Source organism: Pogona vitticeps, chromosome 1 (assembly GCF_051106095.1).
Source record: "Pogona vitticeps strain Pit_001003342236 chromosome 1, PviZW2.1, whole genome shotgun sequence".
NCBI lineage: Eukaryota > Metazoa > Chordata > Lepidosauria > Squamata > Agamidae > Pogona > Pogona vitticeps.
This window is the reverse complement of record NC_135783.1, coordinates 19,860,185-19,886,481: the sequence shown is the minus strand read 5'-3', so window position 1 is coordinate 19,886,481 and position 26,297 is coordinate 19,860,185. Positions and strand designations below refer to the sequence as shown.

The following is a 26,297-nucleotide window of genomic DNA, read 5'->3' as shown; positions in this document are numbered from 1 at the left end:
TCCGTTCCCATTGGAAAGGATTAACCGGTTTTCAATGCATTCCTATGGGAAATGGTGTTTCGCTTAGCGATGTTTTTCCATAGCTATGTTTTTTTTTTAACCAATTAACATCATTAAGCGAGGCATCACTGTACAAGAATGAACAGGCACATGTGTGTGTGCTCACTCTTTCTTGCCCTTATGCTCATGGATTAATAATTTTAGATACTAGTTTGCACATCAAAACACATTAATCAGTTCATCCAAATAGGTGAACTTCAATTTGTGATTGCTTGCAACCCTATACTGTACTTATTATGACAATCAAGTAGCAAACTACAGCTTGTCACTAACCAGCATAGGATTTTACTACTTGATGCATTCAAGGAGAAGCATGTGAAGGAAGAGCATAATGCTTAGACTTTAAACAAACAAATAAATTCCAAAATGTGGTCTAATTGTAGCATCTGAATGCTTCCTGTCCCTTTTCACCATAACTTCCAAGTAATATACAATAATGGCATTATCATACAGCAAGGACGGGAATCATGTGGCCCACTTCTGTGGTCCCCATGAAACCTTTCCATGCCTTCCTAAAAGCATCTTTGAAAAACACACTGCCAAAATTTAGCAGAAAATTAGAGCAACGAGTCAAAAACCATTTAACACAAACACTATAGAGATTTACTGTGGAATTTACTACAACAGCTGTAATCTAGCAGTAAGTCACGAGAGGCCCATTGAATCAATGGAGCTTATGGAAGATCCCCACTGATTCAATGGGCCTTGTCTAGCTGCAACTTACTATTGGACTTCCAACAATGAATTTAAAGCAAGCATGTCAGAATAATGAATGGAGGATCTCACAATGACATGTCATGGTTTCACAGAGACAGCAAGAATCATAAGCTGCTTTATATTATTTATATATATTTAGCATTGCAAGCTTTAGTTTGTTTAAGCAGAAGATTAACCAATTATGGCTTTAGTTTATCAAGCAGTGCAGGGCACTCTTATTCAACAAATATAAATCTGAAAAACAAGCTTGAGAATTCAGAGCATATAACTGTGTTGGGTTTTTCTGTCTTAGCAAATAGGAAGACATTAAAGTCTTTGTAACAATAGTTAATACTTTATTACATAGCTGCACCCTAACAGTGCAGCAGAACTGGAAAATTGTTCCTAATTAATATTAATAACTGCACGCTGTTCAAGTTGACTCCAACTTGTGGTTACCCTTTCCAGGGTTTTCTAGGTAGAGAATACTCAGAAGTATTTCTAGGGTTTCTAGGTAAGGAATACTCAGAAGTGGTTTCCCATTCCCTTCTTCTGGGGGGCATCCTGGGACTATGCAGGATGTCCAAGGCTACAGAAGCTGACTCTTTTCCCAGGAGGCACAGTGGGGAATCAAACTCCCAACCTCTGGCTCTGCAGCCAGATACCTAACTCATTGAGCTATCCAGACAGCTGGTCCTAATTAAAGAGTTCCTCATTTCATTTTGCACACAACTCATGTGCAATGAGACAAGGTTGTTTGCAATCTGAAATCAAAGCAAGAGCTCGTTAATTGGTGGCAATCTGCTAGCTACATCACATTGGCAGAACCATGCAACAGAATTCTGGCCAGTGAACTTTTGCCCACTGCATTGTGTGGTCTCATAGTTTCCTTGGACTTCTCAAATAGCGTAGTATTAAATTTCTGAACTGTATACAGATTTCACAAATTGATTAAATAATAAGTATGTAAGAAGACAGATAATCATTCATCCGAATACCCTGCACACGGGCTCTTTGCCTCTCCCCCCCCCCCCCGTGTTGTCCTCTCAAATGAGAAACAACACAGCAACCCTAATAGAGCTTTTAAGGGAACTGAGGAGTAATTTTACTAATTCTACCCTCTACCCATGAAATTTCAAATCTGATCAGGGCTTTGAACTCAGGTCTCCTGAATCTTAGTCCATCACTCTATCCCCTACATCAGTGGTCCCCAACCTTGGGCCCCCAGATGTTCTTGGACTACAACTCCCAGAAACCTCCACCACCACCTCTGTTGACCAGGATTTCTGGGAGATGAAGTCCAAGAACATCTGGAGGTCCCAAGGTTGGGGACCACTGCCCTACATCACACTGGCCAAATGGCTTACACCTTCACTATTTTCATCTATGTTTATCTTGTACTCTCCCTTTCTTGATGCTTTGAAGGAGAATTTGCCCTTACCTTTTTAGTCTGATCTCGACATTAATGGTATTGGAGAATGGTTCGCTTTTGTGGAACAAATTTAATAAAGCAAGGCCTGTCAGATCTTTGACACAACTTTCAATGAGGCAAACTTTATCCATACACTTCTAATAACCGATTCCCAGATATTTTACTAATACTACCAAGTTATTCTAAATTTAAGTTCCATAAAACTTAAAGAACAGATAAACTCAGCAATTCAATGGCAATCTGCTTGTCTTTTTATACTGTTCCACAGCATTAAATGAAGTTACCTTTTCTCCTAAGCTGCTACACTTTCACACAAAGAAAACATCACTTTGACCTATTGGATTTTGAAGACATGAATGTGAACAATGTGCTCAAGGCCAGGATCGGTCAAAGACATCTGAAGACAGAATTGCTTTCATCACAGACTCGGATGAAGACCACCACCCCTTTTCTAAAGCATCCCTCCTCCTCAAGTGCACCCAAAAAGTGTGCTCTAAAGGGCTATTAGCCATGATGCTTGAGGAATACTGGGAAATGTAGTCCAAAAAGCCATTCCAGGCTTTAAAAGATCATCACTGGTACTTTGATTAGGACCTGGAAACAAACTACTACATGGGGAGGTTCCTTTTTGTTTGTTTGTTTGTTTTTCCACTCTGCGGCCAGGTTGGCTAGGGGAATCTGGGAGCAGCTCGTTTCCAGGCTCTGACAAAGACAGCTACTCACAATGGAGCAGTATCAGGTAAATATAGGTGGTCTCCTTGCAAACAGCAAGCATTTCACATCCACAAAGTTCACTGGGCTGTTTTGGGTTTCCACTTTTCCATTCTTTTCCTTGCAATTTTTAAAAGATATATTTTTAAATAGTTCTACAAAGCTGACAAGTTCCCTAAAGCTGGGTTTCCTATGGGTGAAGCCGAGTCACCAAGATCTGCTCCGGAGGCTCTTATCTGTGTCCCACCACGGAAAACAGTTCACCAGGTGGAAACTTGGGAGAGCCCTTTTTCCACTGTAGTACCCAAATTGTGGAATGCCCTCCCCTCGGAGCCTCAACTGGTGCTGATATTGGCATAATCTTGGTGCCAAGTCAAAACATACTTATTTATTAGAGCCTTTGAGGATTAAGGGTTGTGAACTGCACCAGTTTTTATGTTTTAATATCTGACTGCTTTAATTTTGTGTTTTAAATTGTTTAATTTTGAATAGATTTAAATATCCTACCTTTTAAAACCATTATATACAGCTCTGTAACCAGACCTGAGAGCTTGTGATATAGGGTGAGCTTTAGATATTTCAAATAAATAAATATAGATCTTTGCTCTGAGTTCATTATCAATATGGGATGTTCTGAATGACCAGCTCTTGACAGCAGCAGTGCTCCATACCAACCATTGCCTCAAACAGAGTGGATCATAATACCGCCTTACACAATGACCAAAAATAAAAAATAAAAAATAAAAATACAAGAAAACTTACCGGTTCAGTCAGACTGCTGTCTTTCTCCAAGAACTGCACAACACAATATGCTAACTGCAATGAGAGAAGAGTACAGTCAAACACATCAGGTACTACAGAAATTATAGAGGCAGCCAGCAAGCCTATTCATAGTATCTAAAGCAGTGGTTCTTAACCTTGGGTTACTCAGGTGTTTCTGAACTGCAACTCCCAGAAACCCCAGCCAGCACAGCTGGTGGTGAAGGCTTCTGGGAGTTGCAGTCCAAAAACACCTGAGTAACTCAAGGTTAAGAACCACTGATCTAAAACATGAATTTTTAGCTTTTTCGTTAGCTTTGTTTGTTGCATTTATAATTCCACCATTTCTCCAATGATTTCAAGGTCGTATACATGGCTCTCCTCCCCTGACAACCCTGCGAAGTAAGGCAGGCAGAGAGACTGTGTCTGTCCTAAGGTTAGTTGCTTGGTCTTATGAATAATAACTGTGTGCCATCAAGTTGATTCTGGCTTGTGGTGACCCCTTCCAGGGTTTTCTAGCTACAAAGTGGTTTACTGGTCCTTTCTTCTGGGAGGACACTGGGACTGTGCAGCTTGCCTAAGGCTACACAGGCTGGCCTCAGAAGGAATCAAACTCCCAACCCCTAGTTCTGCAGCTACGTAAGCAACTCACTGAGCTACCGAGCCAGCTAACCTGCTTTATAACAGTCATTTCTTCATTTGAGAAGAGGAAAAGACCCCCATAAAAGCTTAACCACCAAATGATGGGTACTGAGGAAGGGTGTATGATCCTCTAAAGAAGTACAGAGGGTCAGATTTGGAAACCGGGGCAGCCATATTTGGTTGCAAAGCCCACAATTTCCCAAAACTAATTGGACAGCCCATCAAATCTGCCAGTAGTATTCAAGCCCGTAAACTAAGCCTGCAATCTTATACCACATTTATTTGGAAGTAAATTCTACAGGATTCAATGTGATTTAGTTACGTGTAAAGAACCAGATGAAGTGCTGTAAAGTCAATGGAAAAAGGACGGTGCCTTGAATACATCATACGGGGTTGGATGTCTGGATTTTCTGGGCTACAAATACCGTAATTCTCCCTCCTGGGAGTTCTACCAGCCTTACAGTTACATCACAAACATCTACATGTGATGCAAGTGGGAGAAAGGCCTACATTTCATGGCTTTGAGGCTAAGCTGGGCCTAGTTCCACCTAATCTTCTTGTTCCTGCCTCAGTGATACCCGAGCTTTTTTTCTGAGCACGAAGCTCGAGCAGAACTAGGCCTAACTAAATTTCAGAGCCTTCGAATGTAGGCCTTTCTTCCAGGTGCATAATACTTCAGTGTTTGTAAAGTTGGTACAACTCCCAAAACCAAGAATTATGCCGTTTGTAGTCCAGAACATCCCAAGATTCCATATCCCTACACATCGCCTATTCTGGACCCAAGACAGTACTACTCTATGAACAAAAGTCCTGCAGTCATTAGTGTAGCATCCAGGGGGGAACTTCTGGAATATCAAATAAACTCATAAATTTAAAAAGTTCAAAGACAATAATCGCTCCTGTGCCACTTTAGTGCCCGTCCAGGCCATCTAACTCGTTTACATGATGGCAAAATAATCTAAAGTCGTGGGGTGAACACCAAAGTTACCGAATTACTCAGGCTGGTGAAAATCCAAAGAAACATCTCCAAACTATGTGGATGGGGAAAATGAACATATGAATGGTATCCAAAATAAACAGAACATACTAGGACAACTAAATTACATTACACTGATGTGCTAATTTCAAATCATGTTGTGTGAAATCAAGTCACTTCTGACTCTTTGCAGTATGTGAGACTGCCAGGGGTGGTTTATCACTGCCATTTGAACCCGTGTCTCCCGAGTCCTCCTATGGCACTCTATCCATTACACCACACTGCCTCTCCACATTTCACATACAGAATTTGAAACAGCACGGATTAGCAAGGAAAGAGGTCCTGCGGTTGGGCAAGCACAATTCGGTGGAAAAGGCAACTCAGCATTTTCTAACGAAAAAGTTCTTGTGAGTTTTTAAAAAATGAAACATTCAAAGCTTCCCCGCCCCCAATCTGGAGAAATAAAGATGACTAAAGGGGGACTTACCAAACCAAAAAAAATCTGAAAGACGCAGACAAAGAGGGATATGCCTTACTTTCTCTCATAACCCTAAAACCCAAGATCACTCAATGAAACTGTGTGTAATAGATCCAGAACTGATGAAGAACAGACTTTCTGTGATATATGGTCAACTTAGAAGATGCACTCAGACTATGAATGGGGAGAACTTGACCCACAGCGTAATCCACTAGAAAAGGGCAATTCCAACTTTTCCTCTGTTCATGTTATGCATTTTATGGAATTAAAAAAGCAAAGCAAAGCATGCTCCTTACATACCACCCCACTGCGCTAAAAGCACTCCTTGGGCAGTTTATAATTTAATTATGCAGGCTACAAATGCCGTTCCCCTGCAAGCTGGGTATTCATGTTACCAACTCGGAAGGATGGAAGGCTGAGCCAACCTCGAGCTGTCTACCCGGGATTGAACCCAGAGCAGAGTTTTGGCTGGAGAATTAATGTTTTACCTGGGGGTGGTAAACACTGAGAGATTTCACTTTGTGCAATGGCAGCAGGACCCGGATAAGGAACATTTTGTGCTCTTCTTTCAGGGGCAAAGCAAATCCATTGATTATACTGCAGAGAGGGGGAAAAAAGAATTATCAACATCCAGGATTTGTGCATGCGTGTGTACACAATGCTGTTCCCAAACTCCACCTTGCTGTTGCCACAACATCAGGATATCCTGCAGGAAACATCTGCAAAGCTCTCAGGGACTTAGCTGCACAGTTCATACCATGCTTTCTTAGAAACAACTCCTAGCAAGAGGAGAAAATGGAAATCTCACAGAATTGTCTGGGCAATCGCCACTGATGCCTGCGCCAAGGAACTTCCGTCAGAATGGGAAAAAATTTGTCTCACCTCCCTAATATCTCTAGCAGTTCTGCAATCCCATTGTGATGCTCTGTCTCATAGATAAACCTGTAACAGACAGAAGTCAGTATCAAACACAAAATGTAGCCACTGACAAACTGGTCTCATAAGAGCAATTCAGAACCTGGACAAGGAGTTTTTCTGGACTACAATTCCAGAATTTCTGGACTACAATTCCAGTGGCATAGCTGGTGGGTTTGGGCAGCTGTAGTCTAAAAAAATAACTTGCCCCGCCTTGGCTGATCCATACACTGTACCTATAAAGAGGTCTGCATTTTGTTCCAGGAGACTCTGACTTCATATATTTGCTTATGTTATTCTAGTGTCAAGACTAGACTGCCCATGCACACCAAGCTGCCTGTTTCTGGGCAAGAAATATAGTGACCAAGGAAAGGCACAGAAGAGTACACATGAAAAGGGTGTCTGTATTCAGGATGACCCAGAAAGGAAAAGGAATTGCTCTATCCCTGAGATGCTTCCTTGACAGCAGCTAGACTCAAAGATCCATAAGGTCCCTTCCAGTTCTGCAGTTCTCAGATTACCATTGTAAGCCATATTTACCTGTAAAATATGTTGTTGATCTGCCTTCGTATATAGGCTCGGAGGCCCAAGAATTTCCCGTAAATCCTATGCAAAATGGTCTTCAGAAAGTCCCGTTCTCTAGGATCCTCGCTGTCAAACAAATCCAGCAGCTGCAGAAAGAAGATTTCATCAGCCTTTGCATCTTGAGCAGGGACACACAAAGGAGTGCCTCCAGATTGCAGTTCTTTTTACATTCATTTCACCTTCTGAAGACTATGGCATCAGCAGAGTCAACATCTGGCTCGTCTAGATGTAGCTTTTATTTATTAAAAGCTGTTCTAGACTGTTAAACTTGTGCTTGTCCTAAAATCACAGGATGATTTCTTAACAAGCTGGACATCCCGTGGAGGTGTGAGTGTATATCTTGCCAACACATACAGGCAACATCTGAAGCTAGGGTGCCTCCTGAACTGCACTGTACATGAAACTGTAACTCTTTTGTATATCCAATTACATACGTACTCCAGTCACCGCAACTACCAGGAGCTTGCATACGCACACACCGATACACATCTGAACACAGAGAACAGCTTTAAATGAGAAAGGGTACGTGGAAGTAAAGAGTTTCAAAGAACACAGTTGCTTCTACTACTAAGGGACGTGGTGGCGCTGCAGGCTAAACCGCAGAAGCCTGTGCTGCAGGGTCAGAAGACCAAGCAGTCGTAAGATCGAATCCACGTGACGGAGTGAGCACCCGTCGCTTGTCCCAGCTCCCGCCAACCTAGCGGTTCGAAAGCATGTAAATGCAAGTAGATAAATAGGGACCACCTCGGTGGGAAGGTAACAGCGTTCCGTGTCTAAGTCGCACTGGCCATGTGACCACGGAAGATTGTCTTCGGACAAAACGCTGGCTCTATGGCTTGGAAACGGGGATGAGCACCACCCCCTAGAGTTGAACACAACTGGACAAAAATTGTCAAGGGGAACCTTTACCTTTACCTAGTTGCTTCTACTGAGCTCTACCTCCCCTTTTTCAGTGATGAAGATAGAATGAACTTAAATTCTAGAATTACTTAAGTGGGGACAAAGTTACTTCACTGATCTAATGAGAAATATTCTCTAATTACCTTTTAAAATTACTTTTAAAGGGCACTTTCACAGTGACAAGACTTTCTCCAAGCTTTATTCCATTCTCTCATCTAACGACGCTCTTTTTTGTCTTAGAAACACTCTCATGAATAACAGGAATGAATTATTTTCACAACACTGCAGCTAGAACCCTATTGCCAATTTAGACTTGGACAAGGGAAATTGTGTTAATTTGTAGCAACGGTTGTTTCTTTAAAAACTGCTGGCTGTGTTTCTGGTAAGCCGACTAACCTTCTTAATGAATCACCATTTGCTGCCATTTCTTACGCAATTTCTCTTACTGAAATAATAAATCAGCAACAAGATTCTGGCCACTAATAAGCAATTGGAACGAAGTAACTTTACAAACTTTATTCTTCATCCACAGGAGTCATTTTGAGTCATTAGCACCACAGGTCATTTTTTTAAAAGGTATATATAACTATATATTCATAGTTACACAGTCACACTGCAAGGAAAGCCAACAACTCGAGATTTTTATCAGAGATGCAAAATGCTGGTCATCTAAAATGGTAAGATTAAAAATAAAACCAAAGGCAAGAAATGTGTGGTTTGCATGGAACTCTGCAGAACAACTGCTGTTGAAATGAACAAACAGCAGCAAAATCAAAGAGCCAGCACCACATGGACTCTTTCTTCTGATATTCAGTTCTCATCCTGATTGCACTTCTAGGTTCTCACAAGAACGTTTGGTTTGTTCTTCTGTACTCTCATCCATCAGACCTGCCTCCTATTTCTGCTCAAGACCAAAGGTGAAGCAGGTCTAAACGCAATGTGGAAGGAAACTGTAAAAACACTTACTGACAATACAAACTTCTGGTCGATGTATTTCTTAGCTATGTTTGGTTGGAAATCTGGTGACTCCAGGAACCTCAGAAAGAATTCATACACTAGCTAAGAAAGGAGGGAGAGAAAAAAAGAAAAGATTATTTAGAAATACAACACCTGTCATTTCTATTGCTGTGACACTATCCAGTCCTATTGCCACCACCCATCTGTCTAGATATAGGGGGGAAAAGAGGAAGAAGCCAAACTATAGGGACAGCAGCCCTCCCATTTCAGAAGGCACAATTTTGGCCAATGCTCAGCAATTTGCACTCCGCCTCACAGGTCTCTGTGCTTCCCAAAACTTAGAGCTGGAGGTTTTCAAGTGGTACATGTGGCTGCGGAGAAGGACAGGATGAGGAAAACATTGTTTCATTAGTGATTGTCCAGTAGCACAAAGTTGTAGGCAAGCTATTGTCCAGAGAAACTTTCAGGGACTTCAATATTATAGTATAAAAGCAACTGTGACACCAGTACAGCAAGCTTCTAAAGAAGACATGCCAGCTCTTCCTTCCTTGAGTTCAAAGCAGATTTAGTGAAGTTTGCAAGGCTTATAAATTTAAGTCTGAATACAGATATACATCCAGAGAAGTTACATTCTTAGACGTCAGTTCCTAGAATCCCAGCAACTAGCCTGGCCAGTGGATGTACATATTGCTTGAGTGATGAGCCAGCTGTGGATCATGCTTTCCCCTCTGAAACCAGATGCCCCCCCTTTTCAAGCCGTACTTAGGTTTTCTATGAGGGGTACAGGCCAGAGAAACAGCAAGCTGGCCTTCCCCATCCCCCACCCACCCACAAGCCCTGCTATCCTAGCTCTCCACACGTGAAGAGTTAAACCAGAAGGTGAGAGTCATCTCCATCCATGGAGCTTCTTGAAGCAACCCAAATTTCTGAAGTGTGAGGCTTCCAGATTATGTGGAGATACTCCACAGACTGAGTCAACTCTCCTCTAAGTAAGGAACGGCCAGGAAGAATGGCTTTTAGCAGTCTACAGCTTTAATGTGACAGGTCTTCAAAATGATAAAGGAGATGACAAGATGGCAGGCAAGACAGAATGGGGATAAGACCATCACTGATATGTAAAAAAGCTCTGAAAGACAGAGGAGGAGGAAATATGTAGTATCAGAGCGATACGACTGTCGATTGGCACTGGAAAGAGGAGCTGAGTTGATGGTCTCTAGAGAAAGCTTTTATCTTTCTTTTGTCAGGCAGTGAAAGGACAGGATGTGTCACAAGAACTCTGAGAAAGAAAGTTGGTGGAAATTTAGGCAACTCTTCTCGGCAGGGGTTGAATTCAAGGATTAAAAGGCCTGGATTATCATACTGGTTGGAGCAGCAATTTCATGCCAACACAAAGGAACTGACAATCTAACTATGAAAGTTTACTTGGTAGAAATCAGTCTTACCGGTTCAAAGAGACTTGCTTCCTGGTAACTGGGCATATGACTGCAGTCCAGGTGGGATGTTTGCAGATACTCAACAGGATTCTACCTCTCCCCAGTACTTGTTCAAGTGATGGCATGGCAGGTCTACATCCCCTAGAGCAGCGGTCCCCAAAACAAGCTGGGGGGGGGAGTGCATGCGGGGGGGGGAGGTCTGTCTCTGCAGCCCGGTCCAGCTCAGGCCACAGACCGGCACTGGGCCACAGACCGGGGGTTGGGGACCTCTGCCCTAGAGTCTACACAGTCTCTAGAAAGTTTCTACTTAGAACAGGGGTGGGCAAAATGCGGCCCTCCAGATGTTGTTGAACTGCAACTCCCATAATTCCTAGCCCACACAGCCAATAGTGAGGAGAGTTGGGCCTAGCCCACAAAGTGAGGAATGTTGGGATTTGCAGTTCAGCAACATCTGGAGGGCAGCACTTTGCCCAGATCTGACTCAGAAAGATTCATGCATGCTCTGCTACTTTGAAGTTTAGCAACATCAAAGCTTCTGCTTAGAAACATGGTCTGCTATTTCTCTCTCTGTCATGCACAGGCACCTAACGGACTGTTGCCTTTATATCCCACCTTTCTGTCAAATACCTCCTTCCAACAACCAGGTAAGTAAGATCCAAGGTCACTCAGTGAGATTTGAGTCTGGTCTCTCCCCACTCGTAGTCTAACATTCAACGCTCTGAAGTTGCTAGTTCTCCATCGACCCACAGAACACACCAGGATGTAGCACTTTTGCTAAAGGAAAGCCAGCCTGGGTAGCAAAGTGCCCCAAAATATTATTTACCTGAATTTTCTAATGGAAGGTAAGCATCACATAACAGTAACAACAACAGTGCTCTCAAGTTGATTCAAACATGGCAACCCTTTTCCAGGGTTTTCTGGGTAGACAATAATCAGAAGTGGTTTGACACTCCTGGGGGTGCCCTGGGACTGTGCAACTTGCCCAAGACCACACAGGCTGGCTCTTCTGTGGCTCATCAGCTAGATACCTAACGCTTTGAGCTATCCAGCCACCATCATATACATGCAATAAAAGAATACCTGGAGGTGAGGCCAAGCAGCTTCCAGTGTAGGTTCATCTTCTTCAGGATCAAACTCTGCTCCCGTTGGATTGGATGATGGGGGAAGCGTCCGGAAGAGGTTCACTGAAAACTAAGATATGCAGTCAAGAAGTTGAGAGGGTTCTGCAGACTAAATAAACAATGTGACCCAGTTCCTCTTTAGGAGACCAATTACCCAATACACCTCATTAGTTTTCTCCATATGCCTACCCAGCTATTATGATATTGCCAGTTACGAAATACAGATGTGAAACCTAAATAGGAATGCTATCAATTCACTTAAAATATGGTGCTCCTTTAAAGGAGAGCTTTACAGATACCATGGACTGTCAGAAAGACAAATAAATAGGTGCTAGATCAAATCAAGCCCGAGCTCTTCCTAGAAGCAAAAATGTCTAGATCACTAAACTAAGTCTACTGTATATTCATGAGAAGACCAGACTTGCTAGAAAAGACAATAGTGATTGGAAAAGTTGAAGGCAGAAGGGGGGGAAAGCCAAATAAGAGGTGGACTGACTCAGTAAAGGAAGCCACAGCCTCGGGTTTGCCAGATCTGAGCAGGCCAGTTCACAACAAGACCTTTTTGAAGCTCATCCATCCGTAGGGTCACTGTAAGTTCAAAGTCACTTGATGATGTATGATGACAGTAAGTTCACCAAACCACTCATAGCTTTGGGAAGGCAAGAAATGCCCCACGTCATGCAAAATCAAATCCATAAGAGTCTATTGTGAGACAAATTTTGCTCTTATTCTAAGCACAATCCATCTCTCACCCTATGAATACAATCACATTCAGCTTGTCAGCCACTGACCAATGCTGCAGCTAATGTTCACTTTGCACAGCTGCCTAATGGCGTCCCCTTCCATCAAACTATTTCTAACAGAAACACAATGAATGTGGGTTTCAGCTTTGACCATTCCCCCCCTCCCTTTCCTGCTTTTGAGATGTTGCTTCCAGGAATAACACCTAGAAAACAGGTCCGTCCTCACCATGATAACAGCTTCAGGGTAAATGGTCTCGGTGATGACATCCCGGTTGTGTGTGATGTACTCCACCATTTCATTAAGACCTGCCCGTTTTACTTCCTTGAACTTCAGGTCACTGAGCGGGTCAGCCACGAAGTCAAAGAGGACACAGCACTGCCGTAACTTCTGTATAAAGAGCTCTTCCCGTTCATGAGGAGGTGCATCTGAGGGGAAGAGGACAGAGGGAGGGGGAAAGAGTCTCTTTTCTGTACCAAGAAGCCTATTGCATGTCATTAGCTCGAAACCATCAAATTGGCCAAGATGTTATTGTAGGAACACTGGAAGCTACAGAGTCAGAGCATGGGAAAGATACCTTTTTGGATACAGCTTTCAGAATCTCCCAGCTAGCAGAGCCATGTTAACTAGGGGAGTCCAAAGTTGCAGATTTAAAAAACTAACTTTTCCAAGCTTTGGTTAGACAATTGGTCCACCTAGCCCAATATTGGGAACTCCAGAGTCAGGGTACCAAGCAGGCTTCTTTCCTTGCCCAACCAGGATGTGATGGGGTTTGAACCTGGGACCTTGTGTGTGCAAATCATGGACTCTACCGGTAAGCTATAGTATTAGCCCAGCATGACCCCTTCTTGCTCCCATGATGCAGCCCTTTATGGTCCCTTCTGTTCCAGGCAAGCTCACCAAAGATATATGCTGTAGTTAAGGAGATGCAACCATGTGCTAAGACAATCCTAGTTCAACCAAGTTATGGAAGACGTCAAGCAAGCCATGCTTCCAGAGAATTTTATCACCCTATTCTCTTACTACAGGGATGCTGCTACTACCAGCCTACCTTATGATGCGTGAGACAATCCACCGTCTTCCCAAATATGGAACACCTAAGTCTTCAATTTATAGCAAGAATGTGCCAAATCAGTTCACTGGTGAGCAAAATGCTTCCACAGATGAGAAAAGTTACTTTTTGCCAATATGTTCTATTGGCTGAGGTATTCTACGTACCATAAACCAAAAAAGTGACTTTTTCTCCATCTCTGAACAGACATCCCTAAGGAACTCTGCATGCACACAGGTTTCTGAAGACCTCCTTAGAGGTTTTCACCTGGACCTGATGTCTGTGCCCCTCATATGCTTCATTTGTTTCCTTGCTTTTCAACAAGGGTGTGGCAAGTGATGTCCTTTGCAGAAGGTATCCTGAGTGTAGGCACTGTTGAATAAGTTGGAATTTGGGAGAGCCTGGTACAGAACCCGTAACCTGATAGCAGAGAAAACACTGGCCAACGTGCAGCTTCCACCATGGAAGGAAAACTATGATGGCTTATTTTATCTGCCCCCACAAACAAACAAACGAACAAACAAACAAAAAATCACAGAGAAGCTTAAGGAAATGTAGTGTTGATGTCTTCCCATACTTCAGAGATGGTCTCTCCTCAGCACTGCAATTAGTCCCTGAGTCATAGTGACTCATTACTGAATCAATCCTGTCTTTACCTGCAAGAACCTTCAAATGTGGCACACCAGCTAACTAGCCATAGCTCACAAACCTAAAGGCTCCTGAACAAATTTATTGCTTCCTTTTACATTAAAATCTCCTGAGAACAGAGGTTCTCCAGATATGTAACCCTAATGATACAAAACGCAAGCCATAAACAATTCATAGAGACAACATAGAAGACAAAGATAAAGTCAGCAGTGAATATAAAAAATAATATGGCATATAGAACTGAAGTAAAACAATCAGGAAAAATGAGTGGTGAGAGTTAAAAGCACTCACAATAGTTCTCACAATGTCTATAATAACAAAAAAGTCTTCACTAGGTACCAAAAAAAAAAAAGGGGGACACTATTGCACAAAACACCATTCTCGCCAACACTATCAAAATCCAAGAGAAGAACGCTGGTGTTCCTAATCTTCACCACAAGGATGAGATATGAATGGATTTACAGTAATGCCTCGCATAGCGACGTTAATCGGTGCAGCAAAAACTGCTGCAAAGCGATTTGGTCGCTATGTGATTTTTAAAAACCCATAGGAATGCATTGAAACCCCTTCAATGCGTTCCTATGGGCTTAAAACTCACCTTTAAGCGAAGATCCTCCATACGACGGCCATTTTCGCTGCCCGGTAAGCGAGGAATCCGTCCCAGAAAACAGCGGGCGGCCATTTTTTTACCCGGCAGCCATTTTGGAACCGCCAATCAGCTGTTGGGAAATCATCGCTATGCGATGATCGGTAAGCGAAACAGGGTACCGATCATTGCAACGCGATTTTTCCCTATTTAAAACATCGCAATGCGATCACAAAAAGTTCGCCGGTATGCGATTTCGTCGTTAAACGGGGCGCCCGTTAAGCGAGGCACTACTGTACATCCCTACTCTGAATGAAGTGCCACAAATGAAAACACACACTCTTTTCTAAATACCAATTTCCTCTCATTTGGCAGGGACACCTGTGGGAAAACACCATTCTCACCTTTAAGGGCAGGAAGCTTTTGAAGCTCCCGGTTTTTACTCAAGTTGAAACGAGAGGAGCTCTGCCGTCGCTCCTTCTTTACAATCTGGGGTCCCCCTGAATACTTGATCTTATTCAGTTGTGTTGGTGGAGGGGTACTGTTGCTAGGACGCTTGTTTGAGGTCTGCTGTTGTTGTTGCTGTTGCTGTTGTTGCGGCGGTGGCGGCTGCTGCTGCTGTTGTTGTTGCTGCTGCTGTTGGACCTGAAGACAGAACACAAGAAAGTATATAGAATTGCTTGAAAGAAATATACAAGTCACTACAGAGTAAAAATTTATGAGAATAAATTATATAAGGAAATAAATGTTCAAACCCAACTACCACCACTGAGATTTCAAAAATGCTGAATACTGGCTACCGATGGTGTAATTTGGTGGCTTCCGCAAGCAAGGAGAGGAAGGTAGATCAGAATCCAGGAGTAGAACACATCATGGGATCAACAGGTAGATCTTTGAACATTTGCAGTACATAAACAAAAGTCTCCAGCTTCCAATGAACTAGCTACAATGACAATGATTTCTTCTTTTGCCTAAATCATACTAACATGAGGTTAAGAGTGCTTTAGTTTTTTCATTTGGATGACAACTGGGAGACAGAAACAAACCACCCAGTCATCAAGCAGCAGATCCAAATCTACCTTTTCCTTACCCTTCCTCTCATCAACTATACTTCCGGCTAAATTTATTTTTATTCACTAATGCATGAGACTTCTTAGCTCACACTGAAATCCATCAGTAAGTCATAACTAGACCAAGCCCACTGAATCAGTGTGGATTTGGTGAATCAACACCTATGTAAATTTTACTGATTCAATGGGCCTACTCTAATTGTGACTTACTACTGGACTATAGCTATTAACATACATCTCACTGATTCAAGTAAATCTACACTAGGTGGGACTACAGTTGTATTATTTCTTTCTCTGAGACAGGGAATAATGTTTTCCTCCTTTAGAAGAAGCAAAGTTATTAAGCCACAGTTTGAAACTGATTTAATATCCTGACTTGTTCTATCACTTTTCCAGTTTGGATAAATGGGACACTATTGTGAATTAGAGATTTCTTGGTTTGATTGCCTGTGCTAGGAAGGAAGAAGTGGCATTCTTAAAATGACAATCTGGAATGAAAAGAGTTTAGGGACAGAAGGAGCTCTCAATGTCCCATAAAGAGGTTACTTGAAAGAAGTAATGATCACAGTTTCTGAAACAAAATCGAAAACCAACATATGGATGATCTCCTTGTTAGGTTGAACTATATACATTCATGTGCAAGCTTTGGAGATTGTGGAACTCTTCATTAGACTAACATATTAAAAGAGAGAGGGGGGATTGAATAAATAACAGATGCTGAATTCCAAAAATCTCTGAGGGTTTTTAAACTATAAAAAATGCAAACAAAATAATTTTTATCTGCAACATTCTGTAGATTGTTAAATGCAGATGCAATATCTGCTGGATGCTGATACTTCTGAAGCGGATAACAACAAAGCTAACTAATTTAGAATTCTTTATATACTCAGACATATCCAATCCAATGAGGGTTAATTTCCTGTGTTCGACTGAGAAATTTATGACTTTTTATGAAAAACTGGGACAAAAGATCATGCTTAAGAATTTTTCAACAAGACACAGCTTGGTATTTGGACTTTTATTTAATTTAAACTTATCTGCTCAAATTTAAGAGCTCTCGCTTTTGAGATAATTAGTCGCAAACTCCACCTCGCCCTGAATGCACAGCACTATTTTTAAACGAATTTTCTGTTTATAATACCCTAACTGTTTAGGGTAATGATTTTAGGAAAAAGTAGGTCTTATAGAAAGAAAAATACCGTAATTTAATATCTGAAGGAAGTCTAGTCAGAAATGCTGTTATTTCCACATATAGTCCCAATGTGAGACATAATAAAACCACTATGGTCGATAGTTTTATCTAAAGTAAAAGTGGTGCCTGCTAGACAGTTAACCCGCATGAGTTTTTTCGCTAGACATTGCCTTTTTGCGATTGCTATAGCGATTCGCAAAACAGTGATTCCTATGGGGGAATTTCACTGGACAATGTTTAGTCCCTGCTTCGCAAACCAATTTTCGCTAGACGACAATTTTGACAGCTCCCTCCGCGCTCGCAAAATAGCGGCTTTCCTATGGCCGATCTTCGCTAGACAACGACGATTCTTCCCCACTGGAACGCATTAAACAGGTTTCAATGCATTCCAATGGGGAAATGCTTTTCGCTAGACAATGATTTTGCTAAACAGCGATTTCAGTGGAATGGATTATCATCGTCTAGCGAAGCACCACTGTATAAATTATGAATGGAGTAGATTTACAGCACACTTTTATAATAATGCTGTTCAATTTTTATACAAATTCTTAAGTTCTGATTGTTTCTCGATGTTATTAACAGCAGTCCAAAGCATATGTTGCAGATAACTGAGATCTTCAGAAACTCTCAAGGGAAATATAAAGATGGTTCAGACATTATTCCAAATCATGATTTTGTGTTATGTGAATGAGTAACATGAGGTTTCAACTTATGAGCACTGTCATCCTTTTGCATTTGTCAATTCTCGTCCTTTCTCTCTCTCTTTTTTCCTTTCAGTACAGGTACAAGTAAATCTACCATTGAACTGGGCCCTAGCCTGTCTCTACTGGTTACTTATGCTAGAAGCTATAGGCCAAAAATCATCTAAAGGTGCATAACTATCCATCCTGCTTTAGGTGAAAGATATTTTCATCTGTTGCGAGATCTTACATAGCAAAATGTTTTGGACCTATCCTGTCCGCAGCTTATCATCTTATCTAATCAAGCAAGTATGGCTTCTACTCATCCAGCAAACCAGATTCAGAAACCAGGATTAAATTCTGGTTGGGATGGCACTTAAACCATTTTTCAGGGACAAACTAAAGTTTGGCATGAACTATTTTTTGGAAAGTTTACCCATGAGAAAATAGCTCTTACAAAGAAAATCAGCTATCTGACACTCCTTTGTTTCTTCCATGAACTCTGACAACATACACAGAAGTGGGCCCACCAAATTTTGTTCTTGTTTCTTCCAAGAATGTGACACCTGTTCTAATTAGTGACTGACTTAATATAATTTTGCAGGGAAGAGGCAACCAATCCTAAGCCACAGTTGGGTGAATTTTCTGCTCTTTTCTTCTGCATGTTATTGTCATGGCTGTTGCTTATGCTGGTTATACATCTCTTCCAGTATCAGAAGCAGTAAAATGCCTATTAATGTTGGCTGCTGGGGAACACCGTGGAAGGATGCGCTTGCCCTCTTGTCCTATTTTATATCCGGTTGGGCACTCTGTGAGGAGAATGCTAGACTAGACAGGAATTGATCCTTCATGATGGTTCTTCTGTTCATAAGATTTCATTTTCCCATTTGGCTGGTCCCTGCCTTTTAGGAACTGCATTCTTTATTATAACACAATAGCACACGTTAAAAGGTGCTTTGAAAAAGAAAATTAAACCATATCCTCTGCAAGGAGGTAGGCAAAGACTAAACCTTCGCAGACGACCAAAATGATCAGCATCTTTTCTTCACAAAGCTCTGGCTCCCATGCAAATACCTCATTTACAGTATTTCTTGTCAATCAACTACTAATATTAATACTATTGTTCCCATTACCACCACCAATTTTTTTCTCTCCTTCATCCAAAGATAAGTGTTGCACACAAAACAAGATGGTGAAATGCTCATGCAATCCCAGTACAACAAAAAGCAAACGCCATGAGATAATAAAGCAATTCAAAGGCAGTAAAATGTAAATGGGCAAACGAACCAGCTAAAACAACCAAGCAAACAGAAAGGTTTTATGATGACATCAAAGGGATTGTAAAACTGGCTCAAGTCAAACTTCTATAAACGTATATAATCTTAGAACTGCACAGCTGGAAGGGACCCTATGGATCATCAAGCCCAGACTCTGTCAAGGAGGCACAGTGGAGAATCGAACTCCCAACCTCTGGCTCCACACCCAGATGCCTAAACCACTGAGCTATCTATCAATGGAGATGATGTAAGAAAATTCTCTCCCACATTAATGCATAATAGGTGGGAGGTATTTCACCAAGAGTTTCCTGTAGAAAATCTTAAGACACAGGCAGATTCCTATAACAAGAATTAGATTTACAGAGATAGGAAAGAAATTTGGAGAGACAGTGCTTAGACTGGGGATTCTGGGAGTTCTAATTCAGAAAAGAAAATTTTCCCCATCTTTGTGACCTTGGAGGTATTTGAGTCTTAATCTACATGAAAGTGCAAAGTCAAAACAGGTATCTTGAATCAGGCTCACAACAACCTGTACCTCTCAAAAACCAGTGTTACAGCAACTTAATAATCAAAAGAATTGCTAAAGAATAATTAAGTAAGACGGGGCTATTTCAATATAAGACAAACGTTCTGTGACTGTGGAGAAATTCAATCTATGCAGCACTTGTGTGCATGCAATTGATGCCTCACAACATATACAAAAGAAGATCTAGCATATGGTCAGGATAACACTATTGAAGTAGCCTGTTTCTGGTCAAAAATAGTATAATTATGTTGACATTTGGATTTGTTTTTAATTTTACTTATATAGTCCATAATTTTAAATTCTGCAACACTTGGACGGACGGACGGACGGACGGACGGACGGACGGACGGACGGACGGAAGGAAGGAAGGAAGGAAGGAAGGAAGGAAGGAAGGAAGGAAGGAAGGAAGGAAGGAAGGAAGGAAAGTGATCTCAAGATTAGACCACTGCAACGCGCTCTACGTGGGGCTGCCTTTGAGGTTGACGCGGAAACTTCAGATGGTGCAGAATGCAGCGGCCAGGCTCCTTACTGGAGGGAGAAAATTCCATCACATTTCTCCTATCCTGGCCAGACTGCACTGGCTGCCCATTCGTTTCCGCATCGACTTCAAAGTTCTAATGCTCACTTATAAGGCCCTAAACGGTTTGGGACCTCGATACTTGGCGGAACGCCTGCTCCCACCAAGATCTACCCGGATCACCCGCGCGAGCCAGGAGGTGAGGCTGAGGAGACTGACGCCGAGGGAGGCCCGGTGGGAAAAGACGCGAAACCGGGCCTTCTCGGCGATGGCTCCTCGCCTTTGGAACAATCTCCCTCCTGTGATTCGCGCGGCCCCTACGCTGGGTACATTTAAAACACAATTAAAAATGGCTCTACACCCAGGCCTTCCCTCCTGCCAGCATTTTATTTGACTTAATTTTCTTTCTTTTTTCTATCTATCATTTATTATGTTTACGTATTTTTATTTTAATTGTATATCCTTGCTGTTAGCTGCCCAGAGTGGTATGATATACCAGATGGGCGGGATAGATAGATAGATAGATAGATAGATAGATAGATAGATAGATAGATAGATAGATAGATAGATAGATAGATAGATAGATAGATAGATAGATAGATAGACACACACACACACACACACACACACACACACACACACACACACACACACACATATATATATATATATATATATATATATATATATATATATATATATATATATATATATATATATATATATATATATATATATATATATATATATATATATATATATAAATGAATAAATGAATTCTGTCTGGAAACATTTATGAGCAACTAGATGCATTCAGCCTATCTGCACCTTCCAGGTAATTTTTCCTTATGAAGCCTTATAGTAACCCAACTGGAAGATTACAGCAGCAAGTCCCCACCTGCTGCAGGTGTGAGCAAGCTTCCACAGATCCACCTACCACAAGCCGAACCTTTGTGTCATTACACATCAATTAAGCACATTACTGTGCTTCCAAATGGAAATATCTCATGCATTTGGCTGAGAGTCATTGAGACTAGAGAAACCTTAGCGACAAACATGCCATCTATGACTCAGACCTGGGTGTGTTTAAATTCACATCTGTATGCTTGTTAGTAAGTGGACTCTAATCACAGAGGATAATTTCACATTTACATAGGGTAGGTCTTCTTATCAGTGAAAATGAAACGGATGAAACAGAAGATTAGATTACCCTGAAGTGGTAGACTATTCTCCCTTCTTTGGGTACACTCTGGGACTGCACATTTTGCCCCAGGCCACAAAAGCTGGCCCTTTGCCAGGCAGGCACAGTGGAGAATCAAACTCCTGACTCTGCAGCCAGCCAACCACCCAGGTTCACTGAGTTCTCCAGCCAATAGCCACACAAGAAGTTGCCTTTAATATCCCATCTTGTCCACTGGCCCATCTAGCTCAGTATCATCTGCATTGATGAGCAGTGGTTCTGGAGTCATTTTCTGGCTGGATTCTTTTTAAACTCAACCTGCAGACACAGATGTCTGAACCTGGGACTTTAAGCATGCAATCAGGCATACTGCACTTAGCTACAGAGCAGACCCTTTGACTAATGTTTTTGCATCTCAGCAAAACCTCATTCTAGTAAGTCCTGAATGTAATTACTAGTGGTATCCTTTGTGCAGGACTTCCTTTTCAAGCTTCTCCTTCATCTCAACCACTTTACACCTTCTTTCTTTGGACAGTTCTTCTAGAACTTGTTTCTTTATGTGAAACTCTTCTCAGTCGGACTCTCCCAATAGCTTGTTTGGAAACTGGGAGAATTGGTTCCCAAACTCCATGAAGGAAAGAACTAGTAAGCTCTTCACAAGATTTCCTACAGGCAGTTTCTCAGACTTCAAAAACTCCTTCCTCTACAGGTTCAATCTGAAGCTTTTGGGGTGGATTTAAGGAGTGAACTGTGGATTTATAATCATGAATAAAGTTGTTAATGATGAGGCTGGAATAGCAATATTTGTAGGAAAGGAGGAATCGAGCCACCAAAGACCTAACCAACTGATGATAATCAAACAGAATAGAACAGATCAGATAACAAAGAACTGAATATGTATTGAGAAAATCACGCAAGAAGAGAGCAAAAAAAGAAAAAAGAAAGAAAGGCTATGCAAGAATGGTAGCATACAGAGCTCAAGTAAGTTACTTGCTGAACTACAAGTTCCAGAATCTACCATGATGTAGCCATTATGGGCTAGCCTGTGAGTCAGACTCCAAAAAAGTAACTTCTCCAAGTTCTCTCTCTCTCTCTTCCACATACACAATGCTTTCCAGAAACCTGGTGAACAAGAAAGCAGAGGGGATTACACCGGTGCTGCTGTAAACAAATATATCAAGAGATGAGAAGAGGGCTGAAAAGGCTGGGATTTCACAGGACAGAGAGAAATAGAGAAAGAAAGAACAGCACAGAATGAAGAATGAAGCAGAATTCCAAACAACATCCAGCCCCTGAAAGCTGTCCTCATTTTGCAACCCAAACTAAATGACCAAGGGCTGGCAGAACGTTTCACTGGAAGCCCTCCAGCAGCTCTAACTTCATTTCTTGCCTCACAAATCCAACCCTTAGCAACTCGCAGGTTAATTCAAAACACTGCAATAAAGAAGCTTCAAAAAAAGAGGAAGCTTTCTCCTACGAGCTTGTATGCCTTCCCTCAATAGGGAGAAGAAAAGGCATTATGGGGTTGGCGTGGTGAGGGAGTTGCTGTAAGAAGAAACAGGGGAAGCCCACAGAGGCCTGAGATCAGAAAAAGCGCTGCGGGAAGCAAATGGCACATCACAATACTTCCCAAAGACATCTGGAAGTGGATGGCATGTGCCCCCACTTTCCGTTGCCCAGAACCTGCTGCCCTCTTCTCTTACAAGGCCCGTGGGGCACCTCGCCAGCCCATGATGTCGCCTCTGCATATTAATAAGCTCTTCTCATAGCCAGTTCATTATGAGTCTGACGAGGGCCTGTGCCACTTTTCAGCTCATCCTTTCCAGAACCTTGAATGGAGTATATTAAAAGATGAGAGGGAACATTGTATCAAGCTCCTTAGAAAAACAACAACACAACAAGCTTAAAATAAATACCACAAACATGGTTCACGGAAGGTTCCTGATGGGATCACACCATTAACACAGTTTGCCAACCGGGCCCAGGAGAAAGGGGCATCGGGGGCTATTTTCATTATTTTGTTAAGAGAGAGGCTGCAAAGATTTCAATGCAACAAACAGAATTGTTACATCTAAATTGCATCTTAAATGGGTGAACTTTTATCAGAAATACATTTGCAGAAAGGTTAGTGCACACTTCAAGGGGGAAGAGACCCTGATTTTCAGGGCTTTTCAGAAAAAGAAAAGATTGCTTAATTTCTGGGCTAAAACATGACATGACACAACTCACTACTTGATGTGCCTTTTAAAATTGTTGCTGAAGCGATCAGCGGCAGACCAAAAGAGGTCACATTTTCATCAGGACCATGGTGTACAGCAGGGGTCTCAAACATGCAGCCCGGGGGCCACTTGCGGCTCCCCAGATGATAGTTTGTGGCCCTCACCTTGCCTGCCCCCCCCAAAGCGCTCACACATCCTCTGCTGTCAAGAGTAAAAAAAAAAGCCTTGCCTCGCTCACCGGCTCTCTCCCAAGACAGCATCTCTTGCACCCTCCATCCAGAACTGCAGCCTGCCAGCCAGCCCACCTGTCTGTCGGCTAAGGAAACTCCTGGGCAGCTTCCTCAGGCTCTTGCTCCGCTTGGCGGATAATCTGATGCGGCCCAGCCTCACCCAAACTCTGCCTCCAGCGGCCCCCAGGTAAATTGAGTTTAAAACCCCTGGTGTACAGGATCTTTACATTTCTCCTCCATCAGTCCCAGGGAAAACTGCCCTCCTTGGCTATCAGTCTCAGGACCAAATTCTGCACCTGTACCAGCAAGATCGCCCCTCGCAGGATTAACAGCAGTTCTGCATGTATGTGTAGGAGGTGCTGCAAAATCTCTTCATTACATGTTGTACTCCTGATTGGAAAAGTGAAGGCTAGAAGAGAAGAAGAAGAAGAGGGAGGAGACAGACCAACTAACTAACTAACTAACTAACTAACTAACTAACTAACTAACTAACTAACTAACTGTCGTGTTTCCCCGGTGTTATATTAATTTTTGCTCCAAAAATGCATTAGGACTTATTTTCAGGGGATGTTTTATTTTACAGTCATGTCATCTTTTTCTAGTTGCTGCACAATGGTGGAGGGCAGGGTTTCACTTAACTGGAGCTTATTTGGGGGGTTGGGCTTATATTATGAGCATCCTGAAAAATCATACTAGGCCTTATTTTCAGGGAAATAGGGTAATAGCTTCTCCATTTTTTTCCCCTGAATAACAAGAGAAACACTGAGAGGGGGAAACTAAAATATATCCCTTTTAAAGTAAGTAAAATACTTTTAAAAAGAAAGTTTTACCTAATAAAAAAGTGTTTTTTAGCAAAAATATAACACTATTATACAGCACTAGAGAGTAATAGTTGTGGACAATGTTGGCCAGCCTTTCCCATCCAGCTAGGGCCTCTAACAATGCCCACAATCATCACGGGTCATGTTGGCTGAGGATAAGGGGAAATCCTTTCAGATGTTATAAAAACCAGCATAGTTGGGGGGGGCACCATTTCTATTGTCACTTTCTCCACACAAACGAGGAAAAGTCTGAAGTGATGTTCTTGCTCCTGTCTATGCACAGGCAAGTAAGAGCTACTCCTGTTGAGACTGGGAAGAAAGTGACAAAGGAGGGAACTCTCATTTAAGCCTACTGAAGGAACTGCATTCTGTAATGGCTGAATAGGGCTTTCTCTCCCAGTGGCCTTGGGCAGAGCAACAGTAGGAAACCCCTGATTTGTTTTCTAGGGCAAGTACAGCTGAGGATACTTTCACATTCAGAAAATAAAAGAACAGCCTTGAAAAGGTGGTTAAAAACAACAGCAGCGGATTGAAAGGCCAACGGATGGGTAAGGAAGAATGTTGAAAAGGAAGCCAACGTAAGCAAAGACATCTTCAAGAACTAACACTGAGATAAAAGCCATGCATTTCTAGGCCCTCAGAAATAGGACTGTTAGGAGAAACTGCCCTTACAGTGTGAAATGGAGCATTCCAGCCGCTGCTACCTCAATTAACCTGTGGTTTTCCTTTCTTAGAAGGAAACCTTGAGGGCTCAGATACCATTGCATTTCAACTACCAGATAACCCAGACAAGCATGGCTAATGGTGAGGGAATCTAGGAGTTATAATCTAACCTCTGAGGTAAACCAGATTGGGAATTAACTATGTCATACTTCTCTAACAGTTAGGATGTGTTTTTTTTTCCTGATATTCAACCAAAATCTGGCTTCCTGTAACTTGTGCCCATCATTGCATGTCCTGCACTCTGGAATGATTAAGAACTGATCCTGCCCTTCCTCTGTATGGCAGTTTATGTGCCATCATATCACTTTTCTTTTCTCAAAGCTAAATATGGTCAGTTCTTTCGGTATTTCCTCATAGGGAAATGTTTCAGTCCCCCTGATCATCCTTGTTGCTCTCCTTTGAACTTGTTCTACTTTGTCTGCATCCTTCTTAAAGAGTGGTGTGGATACAGTACTCAAGACAAAATCTCATTAGTGTCAAATAGAGGGGAACTAGTACTTCACAGAAATTTGGAAACTCCACTTCTGTTAATGCAGCCTAAAATAGCATTTAACGTTTTTTGCAGCCATATCACACTGCTGGTTCATATTCAGCGTGTGATCTACAATAATTCATAGCTCCTTCCCCTTTTTGTAATTGTGCATTTGGTTTCTTTTTCTAGGAGTAGAATTTTGTACTTACCCCTGTTGAATTTCATTCTGTTGCTTTCAGTCCAGTGCTCCAGTCTATTACAATCTTTTTGAATTATGTTTCTGTTTTCCAAGGCATTAGCTACTCCATCGAGTTTTGTGTCATCCACAAATCTGATAAGCATCCCATACACTCTCTCATCCAAGTCATTAATAGAAATGCTGAAGAGCACCGGACCCAGAACTGAGCCCTGTGGTACCCCTCTTGTTACCTTCTCCCAGTTTGAGAAGAAGCCATTGATAAACATTCTCTGAGTATGATTCTGTAACCAACTGTGTATCCACTGGATAGTTGTTCTCAATTATAAATCACCAGACAATCTCCACCGATTCTTTTCACACTTCCAAAAATAGCTTTGTGCTCTGCCTTTGCTTGCTTGTGCCCTTTCTGAAGCCATAAAACAATCCCCAAGGTATAAAAATGTGTCCATTCCAACAGCAGTGCTATTAAATTATTCCAGTACATTTGTACCATCAACTGC

At 41.9% G+C, this 26,297-nt stretch overlaps 1 protein-coding gene across 6 annotated transcripts in view; it reads right to left on the bottom strand.

Annotated features, from left to right (window-relative positions):
- Positions 1-26,297, bottom strand: part of PPP2R5D (protein phosphatase 2 regulatory subunit B'delta) — a 52,801-nt gene that overhangs the window by 17,223 nt on the left and 9,281 nt on the right. For all 6 annotated transcript variants that reach the window (XM_072988917.2, XM_078382893.1, XM_072988919.2 and 3 more), the window contains exons 3-10: positions 15,096-15,336; positions 12,635-12,834; positions 11,625-11,735; positions 9,121-9,213; positions 7,210-7,340; positions 6,637-6,696; positions 6,243-6,351; positions 3,662-3,715 (exon numbers count right to left, since the gene is read on the bottom strand). In XM_072988917.2, the coding sequence (XP_072845018.2) occupies positions 3,662-3,715; positions 6,243-6,351; positions 6,637-6,696; positions 7,210-7,340; positions 9,121-9,213; positions 11,625-11,735; positions 12,635-12,834; positions 15,096-15,336 (999 nt within the window). The remainder of the gene's footprint in view (positions 1-3,661; positions 3,716-6,242; positions 6,352-6,636; positions 6,697-7,209; positions 7,341-9,120; positions 9,214-11,624; positions 11,736-12,634; positions 12,835-15,095; positions 15,337-26,297) is intronic.